Below are 22,756 nucleotides of genomic sequence, written 5' to 3'. Positions count from 1 at the left end.
TACGAGCACTGCGCGCGGAGCGCACTGATTTATTTTCCTTCCTGATAAAACATGAATAAAGTCAAGACGCCCCCCCTCCGCTGAGAGAGTGTCACACAAACTGACCTGTATGCAGTTTTTTGGACCCAGAAGGTTCGATTGATTGTTTATATAGCTTAAATTGTTATCAATAAATCTGCTCACTAACATTTCGCACCGTAGAGCATCTCTGGCGGGCCGGACTGTGGCCCGCGGGCCGTAGGTTGGACAACCCTGCTGTAGGCCTATGTGAGAAACAGTTCCTTGATATACTGTACATGCAATGATGATCAATGTAAATACACGCATACACACATACACTACATATCATTAACCTCAGAATGGTTAGGTTATTGTTGCTGCCTTACTAGCCATATGGAAAGGTTAAACTGTCTCAGGTTGTAACTTTGTGTAACTCGTTAACCAACCAAACTGTCTATAAATGATTACTGTTTATGATGAAATTGTCTCTGAGTCAAGTACATAGATAGTCTACATCAGACATTTATTTTTTTCCACAAAAAAATGTATCATTAATTTGAACCATATTAAATTTCTCAAAATTCTCATTTTTGGTGGTAGTTCTGGTGCTGCAGTTACTGCCAGCTCAAGAAGGATATCACATCATTTTGTTATTTTTAATAGCAGGCAAGCATAATTAATTGGTGAACCATGGCATATCTGTAGGCTCTAAGAGAGAGAAATTCTAGGTAGATACATCCCTTTCTCATCCTTATATGTGTGAAAATGGATATAAACATATATCTGTTCCTTTGCCCATAAAATGCACACTTAAAAGCCTAAATAAATACGACCAATGTGCATATATGTGAGACTGACTGTTTGGTTTTGAAGTGGGTTAACGGTTAACCAAATGCAATGCATGAATCATTAAAACTGAATTACAACAGAAAACGAAATTAAAAATATCTACAACCACTGTTATTTGAAATAATTTGGTGCAACACCATTAATCAATATTAATAATTAGTTTTATGTATATTTTATTTAAACCACCCCTATTAGTGAAAATTGAACTTTCCTTGGACACTTACGCTTAACCCAGAGAGCTAGGCCCATGAAAACTTCTTGCTTTTTCTATGGAAAGATACATTATGATGATAATAAAATCAATAACTCGTACTTGATTTAACATGTAATAATGCCCTTGGCAAAATAATTTGGCTAAAATAGAAAGAAATATAGGCTTCAAATGGACCTCATTTCATGCTGTTTGTTGTGTACCGTTTCGATTGAAATACAGCATTGTGTGCACTTGAAGATGACAAATCTGAAGGTTTTCTTACAAGGTTTTCAATTGGTTGGTATCAGGTCTGATAGAAAGAATTGATGAATGAACATCAGTTTTATATCAATGGAAAGTTCAGTTTATGCCCTTTATAGTGCCACTAGAACAGAAGGGATCAGAAGTGGAAATTGTAACGGTATATAGGAGGGCTTTTCAAAAGCATTTGTTGTAGTATCTACCGTGCACATTTTCAATGGTGTGTTTGGACTCGAACTTTCCCAAGTGTGTATCTTTGACCACCCCCACCCCAAGTCCAATTGGGTTGAAATATAATTTCGGCAAAAAAACTGATTTTATATGGAGACAATTTTGTCTGCCAAATACTGTTTGAATCACTAAAATCGGCAGTAAAACGTTTAGGTTATCATAGTGGGAAAATTTGCCCTGTGGTAAATGCATAGCTTTAAGTTGACATGGTTTCAATATGTTTAATAGTTGTGCTCAAGAATTTATATGATTTAAGTGTGTGGTAATAAATTTGAAAGCACTTAGACATGTTTTAAACATAGTTTTCCTATTTTGAGACTTTTAACCTTGGATTAGGTTTTGGTCATTAGGTTATAAACTGTTGTTGACAGGTTATGTGTTATATCTATGTCTTAACTATACCACAGTGCTGAAAATAATTATGAAACAGGATCGGTGTTGAAATTAGTGTAATTGGAGAGAAAAGGGAGTATCAATTGTATAGATATTAAATATTAGGAGAATAGCACGGAACGTTGGTATTTAAAGTTAATACACTAACAACAACGTAGTATCAGATCTGTCAGATATGTGCATTTTAAAGTAACATCTTTTATTGCAATTGAGTTGGGAGACTAATAATACATGTCAAATTATTTAAATAAAAAATAATAATATGCAAAATAAGATACAAACAAGTTGAAGAATTCATGTGAAATGTAATCTGTAAATATAATGAACGTCTCGTGCAGACTGTAGTTTTTCTTTTCTTTATTGGGTATGTCACTGTGTCTCAGGATGCTTCTTATGCAAAGTATAGTTTGGTCTTAGTATTTATACATCCAGGGTAAAAGTGCATAGTTCACTGGATGTGAATAACATGTACTGTTTATATGCTTATTTTATGTAGTTTTAAACTATGGGAAGTAGTCACTTCTGTTTGAGACCTAAATTTGGAAAGGCATTGTCCGGCTTGTGGATAGGATAGTCATGTGACCAGGGTGGTTGTCTTGTCTTGTGTTGTTAAGTTTATTCCTTTGGTAATGGCATTGTCCTGCTTGTGGAGAGGATGGTCATGTGACCAGGGTGGTTGTATTGTGTTCATAACTTTATTCCTTTGGTAATGGCATTGTCCTGCATGCTTGTGGATAGGATAGTCATGTGACCAGGGTGGTTGTCTTGTGTTCATACGGTTATTCCTTTGGTAATGGCATTGTCCTGCATGCTTGTGGATAGGATAGTCATGTGACCAGGGTGGTTGTCTTGTGTTCATACGGTTATTCCTTTGGTAATGGCATTGTCCTGCCTGTGGAGAGGATAGTCATGTGACCAGGGTGGTTGTCTTGTGTTCATACGGTTATTCCTTTGGTAATGGCATTGTCCTGCCTGTGGAGAGGATAGTCATGTGACCAGGGTGATTGTATTGTGTTCATTAGTTTATTCCTTGTCTCATTAAATTGTCTTATTTGTCTGAACTATAGTACAAGCAAGCACTAAGTATTGTAATGTGATACTATGTTGAAACTTGTCATAATAATATTAAAGCCAGTACGTTTCCTACAGGAAAGTCGTTAAAAATCTCCTGAGCATGCCCGAAGTCCAGAAACTGCAGTACTTATGTGATGGCTGTGTGAAGCATTTGACTTTTGTATCACGGTGAATATTTTTTTTCCTGCTATAAGTAAGCCATTTCCTCCAGGAAATTCATAAAAAAGATCAGAAAAGAAATTTGTATCTTAGGCAGATCGGGATATTAAATTAGCAGTTTGGTCGGACCATTTTGAATATGGGGTTTATGTAATTAATGTTCAATAGACATGTTAAATAGTGTATTGTAAATAGCTTTTGTGGTATATTGCATTAATACTTGAATAAGAAAAAATTGGGATATAGGAAGCCTTCATTGCCGGACAGGTTTTAATCATGTTTTATTTCTCCTTAAACTCCCCCCCCCCCCCCCCTTGTATTTCTTGACAGAAGCAAGATATTATAAATTTTACTGTCTAAGACATGATTTCCCTCAAAGTTGGTAGAACAAATTCATGGCATTGATGCAAATACAATAGAGTTAGGATAACTACTTTTATGTCAGACAAATGCTAACAATTTTATATTAACAGACAACTGAGGAAATTGTAAGGCTGTGTTGTTAGGCTGCCATGTGGTTAGAGATATAAGTGAATATTCGGTGAAAATTTTTTGCAAGCTTATTTGCGATACAGTTTCAGTTGATTTCTCCACATCGCATTGCATTGTATGAAGCTGAGAACCTTTAAGCTGCAGTATAGCTCAGCCCCGGTATGATCATGACACGCGTACTCGACAATTTTTCCAGAAACGTAATTGTAATACACCCTTCCGAGAAAACATGACCAATTGCTCTACACACCCAATCCAGTGATACATGATATTGAAAAGGGATGTCTAGCTGGCTTAAAAAAAAGTACAGATTCGCTGGACTGCAAAAATTGCCCTACAGTCAACTGATTTTTTTCTACCTAGCTAGGGAGTTTAGGTCCTGTTCTTCACAAGTAGGATCATGCTAAAGCCTTCCTGTATGTTAGGTTCTGGTTCATGCTAATGTGCACGTGTACAAGAAGTTAGATTCTGATTTGGTTTCAGTTTTTTAGATTTTAAAAATTCAGGAAACTGTACAATTGCAAATAAAACAAGATTAAGGATGGAAATATGAATGTAAGTACTACTTTTATTCACAAATAGTCACGTTTAAAGCAGTTTTTAATGTGAAATTAGTGCCGGTCGGAAGCAGTGTTTTTCATCAGGAGTGGTTGGCGGAAATCCTCTGTGCTGGTCGGGCCCGCCCAGTGCCGACCACCGTAGCTATAACGCTGGTGTGAGTATTTCCTAAGCAATTCCTAAAGCTTAACACTTCGCTACTGCAATGCATGATCAATACACTTTGCCATTTCAATGCATGATCAATGCACATTGCCATTCCAATCATGGGCGTAGGAGCCTCATTTGATTTGGGGGGGCTGTAACGACTTGCCCGAAAAATATAACCAAAATTTTTCGCGCACTTTGCGCGCGTTCCACATGTTAATGTGCATATCATATAGGCATTCAACGGTTATTACATCACATGTCAATAACATACAATCATTTCCCGTGTTTTTACCCTTCCATATTGGTTATAATTATTGGGGAAGTCGTTGCAACAATAATGATCATAATAATAATATAAGTTTAACCATTGAAAAACACATTGCAAATTCTTCTTCTTTCAGAAGGTGCCAGTGGCGAAGCTATTGGGGTATTGGTCAGGGGGGAGAGAATGGTCTGTAGGGGCGCTTTCGACACTATCTAAGCGGAGTGCCACCACAGGTTGGCGCGGAGCGTACAGAAATTTTTTGAGTAAACATACTCCCTAGATTGCAGGAAATGACCCTTTCCGGGCCTTGCTGATTTGCAGATAAACGAAGAACAAATAGGTGTCATCACCATTTGTCAGAAAATTGCACCAACAAAATGTGACAAATGTCAATAGGTATTTGAGAGCCCAATAATAAAGTCAATAATCGCGAATAAGTAAAGAGTGGTAAAAAGCTGAAAAGGGCGCCAGCAGTCCATTTGAGTTGGTCATGGGGGCATCCGCTCTCTCTGACTGTATGGACGCTCCACCACTGGTAGGTGCCCGAAAAATTCTTAGCGGATTGCCCGAATTTTCATCAAAAAAACTTGAAAAACACATTGCAAATTATTCTTCTTTCAGTAGGTGCTCGAAAAATTCTCAGCATATTGCCCGAATTTTCACCAGAAATTGAAAAACACATTGCAAATTATTATTCTTTCAGTAGATGCCCGAAAAATTCTCAGCATATTGCCGAATTTTCACCAAAAAAAAAGAAAAACACACTGTAAATTATAATTCTTTCAGTAGATGCCCGAATAATTCTCAGCATATTGCCCGAATTTTCACCAAAAAATATGGTTGGGGGGCTGCAGCCCCCCCAGCCCCCCCGCCTCCTACGCCTATGATTCCAATATATGATCAATACCTATTGCTACTCCAATGCATGATTCAATACCTCTTGCTACTCCAATGCATGATTCAATACACATGAACCTTACTATTCATCAAATGAAACTGTAAATCTAAACCAAACAAGGAAGGGAAAACCATTGAACAGCATAAAACATTATAGTGTCTATTTTTTTTTTTATAAAGAAGAAATGCCACACGAATGCAATTATTAACAAGTCAACAACTGAATACACAAAGGTAATGATACTTTATTACTTAAATTAGGTTAAATTTAATACAATTGATAGTTGATTTTCAAAGTACAAGAGTTGAAAACACGTATGGGCGCAAGCTGTTTGAAGGGTTTGTTCTTCTCAAGGATCTATTTTGAATAATTGATAACAACATCACAAAGTTGCTGAGCAGTTTAAATCTGACATCCTGTCTGTAGAAGCAGGGTGACGGTAAACAGGATTTTGAAAGACTGCCCTCATATATCAAACTTGAATGCTTCCAAGTGGTTTCAAAGAGCTCACACAACTGGTTGCAAATGCTGCTACACTATTTTGAGATTTAATAATTTGCAGGTTGGAAAGATGTTTTCAAATTCTAAAGGTACCTATATGTAGGTCATGTTTTGAGATCATAAAATTGCCAGAATTTTCAAGATATTTATGAAGTTGCAGCTAGTGCCTTAATTATGTTTCAATCTTCAGACATTGCTCTTCAGAGGCAAACATTGCTCTTCAGAGGCAAACATTGCTCCTCAGAGGCAAAAGTAAATATTAAATCTTTTTCACATCACTAGCTACATTGTTGTTTCCTGTTTACTTAAGAACTCTTTTTGCTTTTATGGAAGGTATATGATTATGGTATGTATGGTTGCACACACAGATGTATATCTACTGGTTGCCAGATTAATTCCCACTTGTTTTTCAGAGATGTCAAAGAAATATATGAAGTTTTAATTACCTGTGCTTAGTGTGCAACCATTTGTACAAAATAGGGAGAAGTATAGATAAACATTACACAACAAACAAATAATAATATAACATTGTACAAGAATTACATTGCTTGATACTGTTTCATGCAATGGGGCTCCCCAACGGTGAACAGAACCAATAGAGGGCATTATCATATTGTCCTATCTTTGAAGTTATGTGAAAATTGACAAGCTGTTGCTATTAGTTCAAGTATTGGAATCACCAGCAGTAACATTGGAGTATGGTGAATTGATCACTAGAAGTTTATACAAGTTTGTCTGGTAATATGTAAGAAGGGATCTCTTGCAATAATTGTTGGAAGTTTCAAGTCAAACTAACAGTTTACTTAACTTGTGTTTTCTAATGTCTTTTTTTTTCTTCATGTGAGTCTTTGTCACACGATCGTGTTACTTTGATTCAGAACTCTGTGAACACCATTGACAAATTAGGACCTATAAGAGAGCGCCCTCTGTCAGAGCCGTAAAAAAAAATAGTTGGGCGAGTTATGAAAACTGTTGGCATCTAAATTTAGGGGTCAAATAGGTTCATTCCTTGAGACACACTTGTCCAAATGATTAAATCTGGTGTGAGCAAGTATATACTGCACCTTTTGGTGCTCTAGTTATGTTTTTCAAGGGCAAATAGTATTGAACATATCCTAGTGTGCTCTGTGCTCTGTGTCTCACTTTCTTAATGTTAGGGTCAAATAATGCTCTAGAAATCAAACGATTGTATATTGGTCACTTAAAAATTTTCTTTAATAATGAAGTTTGAAATCAAATTAGTAATCATGTGTGCTCTGTTGTCAAACTGTCTTGTTTTGGCTAAATTTGTACAAACGTTAATTGTCACCTTGATATAAAGCTGTTCACACTTTGTTTATATGCAATGCAGAACCAGATCCCGTATGTAGCGGTCAGTTCAAAATCGACAGCTTGAGAGACAAATAACTTCTGAGTGTGAAAATTTGGTAAATTATGTTTCATGACAACGGTATTTGTGGATTGTATCTACGGAGAGGAGCCCGCATGTCAAGTATCTCGTTAAGAGGGAGTTTGCAAATTACCTCTGTTTTATGTCTCGCCGCTGCAACTTTTTATGACCCTTCCGTTACGGCTAATAGCATCGATATTGCATTCACTGACTGGACTCTGTTATCTTCCTCTATGAAAGTAAATTAATATTTCTTTCAAATAATTTAGCCAAACCTTTGTGGGGTTTGGTAAAGCGCATTCAAAATTTAATATTTGCAATATGTTTGTCAATATATCGCTTTCTTTGAGCTTCTCTAAAGGTCAAACCCGTCAGAGGACATCAATAAGTTGGCTTGGAATATTTCATTCTGCGATATTTTATAACCGTCGGAAAAGTTTATTACAAACATCATTCTAGTGAGGCTAAGCAAAGCTATTTGTCTTACTATGACTTTGGACCATCAAGTGATGCTTCTTTTTGCTTTATTCTATATTTTGCCGGTTTGTGAGTTGGCTATTATAAATTTTCTGATGCTATTTCAATGACTAAAATCTTATAGCCATTAGTTTGATTATATTTACAAAGAAGAAGGAAAAATAAATACAGAAACAACCAAAGGGTTTTTAAGTTATTTCTGGTTTGATTTTCTATATGTTATTAATACCAATTTGGAAAGATTTTGAGTGACAAAATCTTAAGGCTCTAATGATTACATGAATGACTTCCCAGTTGGTTGCAGAAAAGTTTCCAATTTATTAATTGTAGACCTTAAAGTTTAAGTGAAACCTATAATTATAGGATGGAAAACTTCCAAAATAATGATTATATATGGTACTGACCCTTCCAGTATTTATAATTTTGACATATTTAGACAAGTAACATCAGTCTAACGTATCTCTCTACTGGCAACAAAGACTTTAAGATTGATGTAAACCAGCCTTAATACTGTACTTGGGGTGAATGCGTAATGTCTCAAAAACCTTCACCAAAACACTGAAATATGAAGCTAAGATGTTCTTCTTCAGCTGACCTCTCTCTCTGTAGTACACTAAGTACTGCCTTATAAATCCCTATTCCTCTTTGAGTCAATCTAGAGCTATAATGGCCTATTGAAGTATTGGTCCATGGTGGTGGACATTGTTGATTTAAGTTTCTCTTTCCCTAATTGTTCTAATTGCTATTATTCCAGCGAACAGGGATTGGCTGTTGTCAGGAATAAATGATCTATCACTCGAGATACATAAGCACCGGGGATCTCTGGTAATCACGTTGTTTAGATTAACACCTTATGTATGTAAATTTACTGAAGGTATAATAAATGGCTTCTAGCCTCAAAACCTTGTGAAGCGGTTCCATTCTACTAATACTTTAAGGCTCTCAAGAGATTGTTATAATGCATCTGTCAGTAAACAAATGAGACTTGAACATAACCAGAAATGTAACATCAACGGAAAGGACTTTTCTCTGAAATAAATATGCCTGCTTGTACTAGCTTAGAACTGCTAATTGGTCAATGGCATTATATGTCTAGCTCGTGTATGTTTAATATATATGCAAAGTGTGGTTGTTGTCATGTACGAGTTAATAGATTTGAAGGGGTTTGACCTCTTATCGAACAGAGAAGAGAATGCTTTTGGATCAACTTTATGAACAGTTTAATAATATTCAGATAAATGACCTTTATATTGGCAGTCATCAATGGAGATGAATATTTAAATGTTTTTTTGAAGAATTAAAAATGGTTTTATCTGCATGGGAAGAAAAGCAGGACACGGACAATGCATGAATGTAATTTATCTGTGATTTTTGGGAGGAGGAGGGGAGGGTCAGTTGGGAGGAGGAGGGGAGGGTCAGTTGGGAGGAGGGGAGGGTCGGTTGGGAGGAGGAGAGGGTCAGTTGGGAGGAGGGGAGGGTCAGTTAGGAGGAAGAAGGTAATTTTGCCATACAGTTGTAGTTACTGACACCAGTATATATTGTATTCTTGTTCAGGAAATCATTGTGAACTTGACACAAATGTAGATAAATTATGTGCTACAGTTCTAACTCCCATTAAACTAAATGTTAATATTGCCAGTTTGTCCTTTCTTTGCGCAACTTCTTACAATTAAATCAGTCATGTGTATAGAATAAGTGATTATCTGCCTTTTTGTGCTCAATGGAGTGAAGTTAATTGGTTCTGGTCACCGATCTCTCAGCTCTGGTTTATTGATGCATGCATAGGATGGTTAGACTCATTTATATTGCTTGACTTTTACCAGCTCTACTTGAAAGATGGTTCCACGGATATTTCCATTTGTATAAATTCTTCTTGGTCAAACCAAAGAAGATTGCACATAGGAAAACATTTGCTGTATAATTTTACTTTGAAGGAGTCAGAACAGAATATCACACCTGAAACACTTTATAGCAGCAGTTGAAGAAAATTGGTGGGATGGGGTGGGGATGGGGTGAGGAAGTAGGAAGCCAGGAGGGAAAATGGTAAACTGCAGTCAGGAAGGGAAGGAGGTTGTGAGAGCAGAGGTATCCTGCTTCAAAGTTGGAACCTGAATTATATATATTTATACAGATAAATCAAAAAAAAAAAAAAATTATAAGCAGATTAGAACAACTTCTCGCTTTTCTGCAGAATAACTGAATTGTGGCAGACTTGGTTCATTTTGTATCAAATTCTCCTACAAAATACTTGTCTCATAATTTGCAAAGTAAAATTTTCCACCTCTCACCTATTCCTAATACTATGACAAAATAATATGTAGGCATACCAGTACTTTCAATTTAGCAAAACTGAGCAGTATGCAAATTATTAATGATGATAAAACATATTTTAATGTTATTGTACTTGTGATAAAATTCCACATTTTTTTGTCCTAAAAGTTTGTCAGCTTGTCTTGATGAGAGAGTCATTTAAGTAACAGTTTTACATCAAACATGCATGTCATATCCCAAAATACTCCACTCAGCGGTCTAGAATCACAAATTACATTGTGTTTCTTTGATGTTCTCATCTTTCCACATCTTTCATTAATTAGAAATAAATTCAATAGGTTTGAGAGAATATTGCTTTCGTTATTTCTGATAACGTCCTCAACTGCAGTTAAAATCTCAGATAGGCCATTAAGTATATTAGAACACTAATGAGATGAAACTCTTCACTAATTAGCAATTAATATTGTTTAGACGAGATAAACAAGTACTTTGGAGGATCCACATCTATATTACTTTCAATAGGAAGCTTAAACAGACAAATTAACAAGTTAACAGGTTAATTAAAAAAGTGCAAGGCAATATCATTTTGAGAGTAGGATATGTCAATGACAGGTATTGTTACAAGGATCTCTTTACTACAGTTTAGCTGTGATGGATTAAGATCATGTTTGATATGCGTGAGCACCATTTTGAAATTAAAATTAGAATGGTTTCATTTAATCATCTCTGCCTGTTTGAGCAGCGATATGTCTGGCCACGGAGGCTGTAATCACGATTAAATCTTTCTGACAAATTAAAAAGTAGAATATTTATAAAACTTCCTAACTTACATATCTCCTCACAACAAATGCACATTCTCTTTACCGTTACTAGAGCACCTGGTATTAAACTTTATAGCACAGTATACCCTCGCATTGACCGACCCAATGGTCTACCCCTCTTTAGATGTTTGATGTGCATGAACACCATTTTGATTGAAAATCTACATCAAGATTGCTTATTCAAATGAAGAATATTTATAAAACTTCCTCACTTACATATCTCCTCACAACAAATGTACACACTCACTCTACTGTGCAGTGGCGTAGGAAGGTACTTTTGAGTGGGGACTGAAGACTGATGGCCGGCCTCGGGGAGGGGTTTAAGGGGAGGGGGTGGATTTTTTTTACATTTCCAGGTGGCCTCAGATGCAATTTGGTGCAATATAGCACACTTCAACACCCACTCCATTTTGTAAATAATTTTGCATTTTCACCTGGCCTTAGATGCAATTTGGTGCTCCAAATGAGATTTTTTTTTCACATTTGGAAATGAAAAAGGGATTTTCTGACTTGCGAAGCGGGGGGGCAGAATGATATTTTTCACCCCCCGGTTCCTACGCCCTTGCTACTGTGTCTAGAGCACCTGGTATTAAACTTTATAGCACACTTACTGTATACTCTCGCATTGACCGACCCAATGGTCTACCCCGCTTCAGATGTTTGATGTGCATGAGCACCATTTTGATTGGAAACCTACATCAAGATTGCTTATTCAAATTAAAATGTAGAGTAAATTTGATTCAGCATACACAATCAGTAGTAGATATGTATAATGTATTATAGTGTTGTCATTAACTAATCATCCCATATCCTTCTATTTCTTGAATCTTGAATCCAATTCTGATTTTTTTTCTTTTTTTTCTAGATGAATATGTTCCAATATCACTAAGTAGAGAGATTCATACTTCCTTAGAAGTTGATTTCACTCACTATTGAATGGATGAAGTAATGTACCATGCATATATACTTCATGCCTTGAAACATAAATTATGTAATCACTTTGTATGAATTCTGAATGAATTGTCATGGATCAAGATAGTAAAAAATAATGCATTGGGGAGGGCAGTTGGGGTTTTATCCATATTTTTTACCTCATTATTGTGGAGTCATTGGGACAGTCTGTAATTATGGTGACTTTAGAAAGTAACAAAAATATACTGTACCTTGAGGGACCTATGAGCAGAAATAACGTTCATTTTGAATAATTTATTGTTAATATCAGGAATATGCATGGATGGATGAGTAGGGGTTAAGGAGAAGATGTCAGGTTATACAAGAAGAAATATCATACTTCCGAATGATCTTGCTGAATACATTTGCCATTCCAAATACACTTACTACAGGTTCAGGCTTCGAGTCTAGCAGACTCAAATATTTAACATATTCCCAAGGCCCGAGATCGGTCATATATTTTTCGCATTCTTCACTGATGAAGAAAATTTATACCAGGTTAACTTTCACCTGTTTTCACACCTTGTCAAGATAAATTGATCCAGATGATATCATGGGATTCATGGCTATATTTTATTGCATCTAGATGTGTGACTTGTAACACTTTAATACTTCAGTAACAAGTACAGCTTAGGGAATGGAGATGACAGTCGTGAGCTGAGCACACGATCAGCTAGACTAAAACCTTTATGCAGACGTCACAATGTCAGTAAATTATTGTCTCCTCTAAATCATGTCTCATTCACATTTCAACAAAGATCTATTATCAGAAATGATGTTACAGGCTTCAAGTACACGATCCTCTTACATTGCAGATATTACATAAAGGCATTGACTTTGTCACCATCTGATAGTTTTTTTTAAGATACCTAGAAACATGATTTGTTCATTTACTTCATGAATATTCATAAATTGCAAAAGGAATGATGATGAAATCAGGCACATAATAAAGCGTGGAAGGTTTATAACATCATGAAACTATTTAAATTACATTGTATTTGCATGACACAAAATGTTTTAGGATTGGCTTGAATGTTCAAAAGGGACATTCCAAGAGCTGAAATTTATCGCTTAATCAGTTCTGGAAATTTATTTTCTACATCTATAGGTTCAAACCACATTCTTATAGAATATTGTCTGGCAAAGCTTTGAACTTATCAAATTTTGTGGTACTTAATTAATGTATCTGGCAACAACTGAGTGAACAGATGTCTTCATGGCTAGTTCAGCTGAAGATTTATTTGCTTTATAATAATAATATATTTACTCACTTATTCACAAAGAAGAATATTTCTACAAACCAGTTTCATTTTGATGAAATTCTAACTATGTCAGAGAATCTTGACAGCTGAGCAAACATTTCCAAATGTATCAGGTTTCAAGGATAAATCAACAAGATTATATTAATAGAAAAGGACGTTTTTGAAGAAAATTTGCTGTCATGACAGCACAGTACGTCAACTGGGTTCCATCCCAGAATCCAGGGTTAAGCCTGCCAAAATATGTACCATTCAATCATCCATATCTTGAGTAAGGGACAAGATATTGAGACAGGGTTTTCAAACTAACAGAGATGAACATTTTTTCTTTTCAATGTAAGTGTTACATAATTGTCTGCCACTGAATATCCGTTCAGTAATTTAAAGTCAGCCAGATATTGTCGTAAACATTGATCTCTTAGATCAAGGGTGGGCAACCTTTTTGAATGAATGGGCCAGATATCAGGAGTGAAAACTTGACTGGGCCGCACCTAACCTACGACCTGCTGTTGATTTCAGACCTTTGATTGCGAGGACTTTCAAGCAATAGGTGTGTGTACTTAATCTGAAGTTACAAAAACATAATGTCAATACAGTACAGTTGATAATTAATGGGGATAATAGGCCTACCTGACAGCATTATTACTGCCGATAAATTCTAAGCAGCTAGCTCGTTTTTTGTGATGATGTAAAATAGATTGATTTTTTTCTTTTTCTTGAGATATCTCACAGGTCGCAAAAAAAATCACTGGCGTGCCGCATGTGGCCTGCGGGCCGTAATTTGCCCACCCCAGACTTAGATGGTGTGAGGGTTGAATAGCTAAATATGCTAATATTATAAGGCTGAAGCAGAATGCTTCAGAAAGGAGCAATTAATTAAAATTTCCCTTTTGATTGGCAAATAGTGTCAGTTTGCTTGTTTTTAACAAGCATTTCATTTTCCTCTCCATATTCACCATGCGTTACCATTGCGAAAGTCTCATTTAAATGGTTGCAACCCACTCATGCTTGTTTTCTGTGGAAGTACGAAAAGTTCATTAACTCTTGACCAGGTTAACTAAACCGTTTTTGTTCTTATCTTAGCAGTATCTTTTACTTTGAGTTTGTTGTCCTCTTTAAAATATAGTAATAATTATAAAATCCTATTGAATTGTTTGTAATGCACTTTTGCTTATTTTTCTTGGAAGTATCAGAAAAGTTCTTTGACTTTTAACCCTGAGGTGAATTTGGAATTGAACTTTGCTTATAGAAGCAGAATTTTTGTTTAAATACTATTTTTCATTGAGCTTTGTCACAGCTATTATCAATAACATTCTACATCATGAAGTTTTTGTTTAATTGTTAGTATCTTCTGCAATAAGGAAGTACAAAAAGTTCTTTGGCTTACGACCCAGTGAATTCGGGATGAAACTTAATTGTTTATAGTCACAGTATTGTTTACTTTCAGTACTTCCTTATTCCTTGAACTTTAGCCTAATTTATTATCTGATTACATGAGATAGTATAATATCTTCCCATAAAATTTAAGACCAATTCCGGTCGATCTGCAAATAATGAACTGTAACATAATGTGAAGTACATTGATCTTGCTGTTTGTCTATCATGGAGGTTAGGTTTACACAGTGTCTTTGTCTTTCAATTAGACCTAATCAATTGAATTCCGATGATGACGAAGCCTGTCTAGTTGAGAGACGGATACTGGAGAGGTTCAGACCCTTCAGAATGGTTTCATTTAATCTTTCTCTGGCTGTGTGTGAGCAGCGATATATGTCTGGCCACGGGAGGCTGTAATCACGATTAAATCTTTTTTCTGACAAATTTTATCCTTCAAAGTGATTTAGTTTTTTAAGTTTAAGAAAATTTCGACGACAGGAGAAATTCGTCTAAACTTGGAAAAGCTCTTCTTTAAATACTACAGTTTTTTTTTCTTCAATTAATTGGTCATGCACCTTTGTATGTGGATTGTGAGGATGTCATTGACTTTGTAAGACAATTTAAATGTTTTGCTTTATACAGATGGAGACGTCTGGACTGCAAATATCCGTTTAACTCTCAGATCTGTCTTTATAGTGAACAATCTTAAAAAGCTTCAAGAAATGGTAAATGTTAATGTAAAGCAGACTCTACAAGTCATTGATAGTATTGGATGTGAAGGGCGCTCTTTGTGTCTTCTCATCTCCTCCTCCTCCTCTGTGAGAGGAGTTATAAGGATTGAGATGCTGGTTTAGATGGTGACATGGTCTTTACATTGTGTAACAGCCATTTATCTGGATACTATATATCCTTGCAAGAACAAACCAATTAATCTCAAGAGCAAAATTGATTTCCTCCTCGTCATGTAAATTTTTCGCTTCCAACATGAAATAAAACTCGACTTTCGTTAATCTGTACGTGGATCTGGAAGAAACCCTAAAACGAGAACAGAATTTAATATCAAAATATGTAATCTTTGGTGATAAATTTCTGTACTATTTGAGGATCATTTGATGGTATCATTTGTTGTGATAATGTTCTTTGGATAATAACAGTTTGTCTACAGCCAGTCAGGATTGCATCGGAGGTATTTCATAAACTATAAATTTCCTCTCGTGCTGATGCTCTTTTTATTAAACCACAACAAATACTAGATCAGTCTTGTCAGAAGAAGATGATTTGTAGCTCTATCACCGAGTAACATCCAGCACACACCAATTTTCAAATCATTTTCAGTCTGGTTTGGCTAATGAAGCTGGTTAAAACTGTAAAAACTTAATGCTGTTTAATGTGATCCAAATGTTAGAAAATTTCCAGGAAATTATGTAATTATTAGAGCCACAAATGTTCTTCATTATGTTGATATATATATTGGACAGTAAATAAGCTTGTCAAGCACCATTTATGGTGCCTACTCATGCAGGATTCTCATAAAGTTAACATTCCCGATCATCCATGCAGCCTAGTGAAGGAAAGTTATAGATCCATTTGATACAGAGAGAAGTATCTAAGGAACTGAGAGGGAATATAGCTAGTCTATAAGAGTGTCTGACTCCAAGATTATTACTTTATATTCGCAGTTAAACTTTGTGAGAATTTGATATACTGTGCTGGTGGAGATAATACTATGTGATACAATTAACTTTGCTGTGTTATCTTTCAGTGGAGATGCTATATGTTAGCAACCATGTACTATTAAACAGAGCTCTGAGAATAGTGACAGAAGCGTTCATGGAAAATTGAACATATTTTCTGGAGAAAAGAATTTTCGCTGGAGTGAATTCTTGGTTTTCTGACAATCGTCCTTATTTGCCTTTCATCATCAAAAAGTTTTTGTTGTTGTTGAATAAAAAAAAAACTTTTTGTAAAAACAGGTACCGTAATATACCCGGTTTTCATTGGCTTTTGGATTTGATTTCCTGCAATCGATGGCAGATGATATATACCAGTCAAAATAAAGAATCATTCTTCATTCCAATCAAAGATAAACAATTGACTGTCACTAATAAAATACTATGCTTAGAGGAAAGTTCAACGACTTTCCACAAAAAAGTTACGAAAATATATGGAATTCCTGAAATGACCTGTTTAGGATACACTGATGGTCATTAGGGCAGTGTGTACGTCCGTGAGATTTATCTGTTAATGGTGGATATCTTGACCTTTCCTACTTTCCTTGTTGACGTGACATGATTTCTTACTCATTCGCTGAGGACATTTACTGCTTGATCAAGTCCATCACAAAGAAAGAGGATTTGATCAGGGGTCAAACAAACTATACATGCATCTTTGATTAGTGGGTGACCAATTTAATAGGACATAAAATGCAAAAATGAATCGTCAGGATATTATAATCTGTTCATATGGACCCATTCTGCAGTGTCCATGGCAACGCAGCAATGTGCGCTTGTTTGCGTGATCTACCAAACTCTTGCAAAGTATAAACACACAAGAAGAAGCAAGTAATATAGTTTATGCTCTCATCCATATGTGATACTATAGTGAGAGATTCAGTCATTTCATTTTGTCATGTTCTAAATTCCCACATGTGTACACTATAGGACTGTTTATAGTGGTAGTCTACAGTTTCAATGCTAATTAAGACCGAGACACAGTGGCTATGACTTTCTCCTGCAAGTGACACTTATATGATGTCAATTGAGGATCATAGTTTAATTATACGTCCGGTTCGGATCAGGCCGAAGAACTGAAGTACCGTATGTGATTAAATCTGAAATTCATCATTCTAAGTGTGACAGTTTCAGGAATAATTTCAGCCTTAATTGTTTATCAGCAAGAGCCTTTTTTGGATGCCATTGTGTGGAAAGTAAGAACTGCATGGATTTCTAGGACAGATCTATTTATCATAGGTACTGTATGTGAATGCCAATTCCATCATGGTTCAATGAACAGTGAGATGTCAAACTTGGCTTTTTCTTCAAATAGTATGAAGATCAGGAGATAAAGATTGAAACAGATGTAGGTAAAGTTTTTGTAGAGGAGTTTATTTGAATATTTGTTCTATTTGTCCATGGAAACCACCTAATATCGCACATCAGGATATTTATTTTATTTTATTTTATTGTTCAAGTCTGGAACAGTTGCTGTCAAAATGGCTGAGAATGCTACAAAGTTTGTGCCGGAATGGCTGAAGTTGACAACTCAGCAGCAGCAGATGTCGACTGAAGTCATTTCTGATCACAAGAATACATCTATGACTGATAACTTCTCACCACCGTTATTGATATCATTTGAAATTGCACTGGTCGTGATGATGGTCTCAGGAACGATCGGTAACGTCTTAGTCATTACGGCAATATGTAAAACAAAGAAACTACGCATCTGGCCAAATGCACTGTTAGTTAACATGGCTCTAGCCGATCTCGGTGTGTGCATTATGGTCATACCGACAATGTTACGAAGGAATCTACCCAACGCCGTTCCCCACGTGAGTTTGTTCTGGTGTCGGACAGCTTTCTATCTCAACATCATATTTTGTGGGGTCTCTCTGGGCACCCTGTATTGCATTTCATTCACTAGATACGTACTAATCACAAAACCTAAGCATGTGTACCTGAAGTTCTGTACACAGACAGGTACCATTCTAATACTGGTTTGGGTCTGGACTAGTACAACCTCTCTGACCTTTCTACCACTGCTGGGATTTGGTACCATCGAGTATTTTTATGCTCTTAACGGTTGTCACATAAAGGAAGACGATAGTCTCTCGTGGTGGTACATGACGTTACTTCTCCTCCTGGGTGTCTTATCCTGCGTGGTCATTATACCCTCTGCTTACATTCTCATCTTTATAAGAATACACAAGTCTCGTAAACGGGTACAGGACACGAAGGAATACAGCCACCAGGGTTCCGACGGCGGGAGAAACAGGATCTCGAAACGGAGAGAGCAGTATCTCTCAAAGGAGGAGCTAGCCGTGACCCGGATGATGGTGATTGCCTGCGTGGCGTTTACGATCTGTTGGCTGCCATTTACTCTGAACCATTTACTAAGCTACAGTAGTTTGAAAGGCCCTTTGGCTTCTAGAGTAGCTTCGTTATTTGCTGTTGCTCATTCGGTCTGTAATCCTATTATCTATGCAGGAATGAATCCTATATTCAGAGAAGCTTTCCGGAACGTCTTATCTTGCAAGTGAATCTTTTAAGAGCTATTTTCATGTGAGATCATGATTAATATCAAGGAGAACTATAATTTTCAAGTTGACCATATAAAAAAGCCTCTACCTTATTTTGAGAAATCTGTTCAGGAACTTCAGGCAACTTTTTTCCCCTGCATTGTTGTCTTCAGAAAAACCAGGTTTCACTTTTATCAAAGGATGATCAATATGGACACTGTAGGAGAGATGTGTAGGTTTTGTGAATAGAACACCATCTTTATTCAGGTGGTGCATAGGCCTACCACTATTGTTGTTTTATCTACAAAGTATTGGTGGTGTTGGATGATCATTGCAATTGATCATTTACCTGTTTTGGGTTATAATGCAATATGAATTTGATGTAAACAACAACTTCCAAAGCTGCTTTTGTATGTCTGAACAGAAAGTTCGATGATTGGATGACCGCTACAAATTTGCCCTGCTGTTTATTGTATGTCGTGATTTGGTTAAATTCATTATAGAGTAAGTTTTGAAAAATTGTCACGGTTAAATTCTGGATTATGTATGTTTGTCCATCAGGCTTAATAAGTCACCAAGTTTAAAGATTTTGAAAGATTAATATAAATATCACACAATACAGTGGAAGTTTATTTATAAGAATAGGGTAAAATATAGAAGTTCAGTTCAGTTAATATATTTCGCATATACATAGACATACAAAAACAGTGCAGTAATGGTATATACTGGATACTAGAAAAACATAAAATGTTTATCAAAGCTAGTAACCCTAAAGAATAAGATAGGATGTCTTTAAGATAGAGTGTCATTTAGTGATTTTGTTCTATTCCACAACTTAGTCAGTTCTTGTTTGGAAGTTATTGAGAGTAATTTCTGTAGAATAATATGCTCGAGCTTGTGAACCTTGAAAAACATGTAGGTGACACTTTCTATCCGTGATATAGACCTAGTAAGCCCTGGCATTATTTATCTGTATCTGTATCTGTTTGTGCTGTACTTTCTTTAATTTTGGCCAGTTTCTTCTTCAGTTTTGCAATTATCTGTGACAGTTCATGTTATACTGTGATAGGCTATTAATTGCGTAGCAACGGCAGAACAACCAATAAGTGCACACTTCAAGTATGTTGTATCATAGATCAGCTATTTTTGCATAAGTTATACAACTAATGAAGCAAACTCCACTGTTACAAGATTGTTCATTAATGTCGGCATGACACTCTATAGAGCAGTAACAGCCAGAGATGGACTGTAAATAATAGATCAGTGTTGCAGCCAGTAACATTATACACACTTCACATAACATATAGTTTGGGTATTGGCTGCAACTACAATAAGTATACAGCTGGTTTGGGTATTGGCTGCTACTACAATAAGTATATAGCTAGTTTGGGTATTGGCTGCAGCTACAATAAGTATATAGCTACTTTGGATATTGGCTTCAACTACAATAAGTATGTAGCTACTTTGGATATTAGCTGCAACTACAATAAGTATTAGTTAGTTTGGGTATTAGCTGCAACTACAAGTATATAGCTAGTTTGGGTACTGGCTACAAAGACAATAAGTATTAGTTAGTTTGGTTATTGGCTGCAACTACAATAAGAATATAGAGCTATTTTGGGTATTGGCTGTGCACAACTACTGTATATATAGCTGTATTTCATTAGTACTGTATGTAGCTAACATTGGAACTTGCAAACAGCTATTAACACAAAGAAACTATGTGAGATCATTCCATCTCCCTTTAATGACCCAAATGGGTGTTACAAATTTGAAGCTAAGAAACTTTATATAACAGCTATAAGGGAGGAAGGGAGGAGGGGTGGAGGAATAAACTAAATTACGAACATAGTTTGGTGAAGGTTTCTGACCGAAATGATTACTTGTCTCATGTAATAGAGTTTCAATTGTTTAATTGTGAGGTACAAATAATATGTTATATGATAGGGTTTCAATGGAATGATTTCTTAATTTCACATTGTCTTGTAATTTAATTAATAAATGTCTGACTTTGTGTTATGTTAATAGTTTAATTAGGAAAAGTGACTGGCTGCTACATTATTATTTATCTAAATTTTGTAAATAACTTACATTATTGATTAATTTTTATGTTTTTCCTTTACAGAGAAATACTGTATCACACAACGACAAAAAATCACATCATTATTAAAAATTGTTAAATCAGAAGTTTTTTCCTTTTTGTTTTCTCTGAATTGTATAGAAGTATTCAGTAATTTCTTCCTCTGAAGGTGATTCATCATTCCTTCACTGCTGTACCTCAACCGATTAAAACACTCATTGCTTTAATTTTTATACCTTAGACAAGCGCTACGGTATGGTATCAAAATGATAGTTCCTTTAACACCTAGCTACTAAAAGGTTTCCAAAGGAAGTAATAATTCTTGATCCCCCCCTCTTCCCCCTTCCATCTCCCCTTCCTTTAGGTTAAAGACAACCTACTTTCCAAGCATCATGCATTTTCATTAAGCATAAAATGTTACTTTTGAACAGTGAGTACCGTCACAATAATAATAATAATAATAATATCACCCTTAGGATATATATACAACAGACTCAATATATTAAGAATATAATCAAATCTCTCCTCTTGCCACTTTAGGTGAGTGAATAAGTTTGCACGTTGTTAATCTTATTGATAGAATGTGTAAAAGTAAAGGAAACCTGACGTTTCAATCCTAACAGGATCTTCTTCATAAGCTGAATCATTCAGTCCCTGAAGAAGATCCTGCTAGGATTGAAACGTCAGAGTCACTTACCTTTACCATGGAGGTCTGTTTTACCTCCATGCTTTTACACATTCTCTTACGACAGGCTCTTTAGTGGATAAGCAGCTTGCTAACAGTTTATGTTTTATTTTCATATGGATGGATGGATGTAACACTGGACATCAATTTTGACAGTCTCTATAATAGACATAGTTATGATGATTGTTTTAGATTTCATTTGGTTCTGTAGCTTGAGGCCAGCTTTTAGTGGATTTTAGTGGCAAAAGTCACATGGTAATATTAATGCTTTATTCAGGCGCGGTGGAACGGAAAAATTATTGGGGGGGCTAATGTGTGGAGACTATCTAAGCGGAGCGCCACCATCGGTTGGCGCGGAGCGTACAAGAAAATTTTGGGTTTTTTCAAACCCCCAGATGGCCGGAAACGGCACTTCCCGAGTGTTTTATGCTGCGAATACCCAGCCCTAAAATATGGGTCTCAAGCCTGCAATTTCTCAGATTGAACGAGAAAGTCTGTAAAAACATTGTAATTTGTATATTCGATGGTGTTTTAAGAGAGTAGCTGTTACTCGTAGTGTACTCGCAAAGACGTTTTTGAGTGTAGTAAGAGCAGTGGCGGAGCTAGGGGTATTGGTCGGGGGGGGGGCAAGAATGGTCTGTAGTGCGCTTTCGACACTATCTAAGCGGAGCGCCACAACAGGCTGGCGCGGAGCGTACAGAAAATTTTTGAGTAAAGATACTTTATAGATTGCAGGAAATGACCCTTTCCGGGCCTTGCTAATTTGTAGATAAACGGAGAATAGATAGGTGTAGTCGCCATTTTGTCGGAAAATTACACCAACAGAATATGACAAATGTCAATTGGTAGATGAGAGCGCAATAAAATAGTCAATAATCGGAATAAGTAAAAAGTATTGAAAAGCTGAAAAGTGCGCCAGCAGTCCATTTGAGTCCGTCAGGTGGGGGGGGGGCATCTGCCCCCTGACTGTATGGACGCTCCGCCACTGAGTAAGGGGATGTTGGAGAACTGGCTGAAATGAGGCAAGTCATTGTCCTAAGACGAAGTTGTGTTGCGCTTACCGGTACTCACTGCTTCCACTTTTCACGGGGCGTGAAGACGCGGTTGGGGTGACAATGTGGTCTATAGCCAGGGGACGGGCCGAGGGTCCCCCCAGCATTTACTAAAATTATTACACCTATATAGTATAC

The 22,756-nt window shown here is 36.3% G+C and overlaps 2 protein-coding genes across 4 annotated transcripts in view; both read left to right on the top strand.

The window, feature by feature from the left end:
• Positions 1–22,756, top strand: part of LOC139964689 (1-phosphatidylinositol 3-phosphate 5-kinase-like) — a 147,586-nt gene that overhangs the window by 48,736 nt on the left and 76,094 nt on the right. The window lies entirely within an intron of this gene.
• Positions 14,442–21,480, top strand: LOC139964710 (melanopsin-B-like). The gene has a single exon (XM_071966568.1). The coding sequence runs from the start codon at positions 17,779–17,781 to the stop codon at positions 18,820–18,822; it is 1,044 nt and encodes a 347-aa protein (XP_071822669.1). The 5' UTR covers positions 14,442–17,778; the 3' UTR covers positions 18,823–21,480.

Source organism: Apostichopus japonicus, chromosome 23 (assembly GCF_037975245.1).
Source record: "Apostichopus japonicus isolate 1M-3 chromosome 23, ASM3797524v1, whole genome shotgun sequence".
NCBI lineage: Eukaryota > Metazoa > Echinodermata > Holothuroidea > Aspidochirotida > Stichopodidae > Apostichopus > Apostichopus japonicus.
This window is presented reverse-complemented; position numbering and strand designations above follow the sequence as displayed.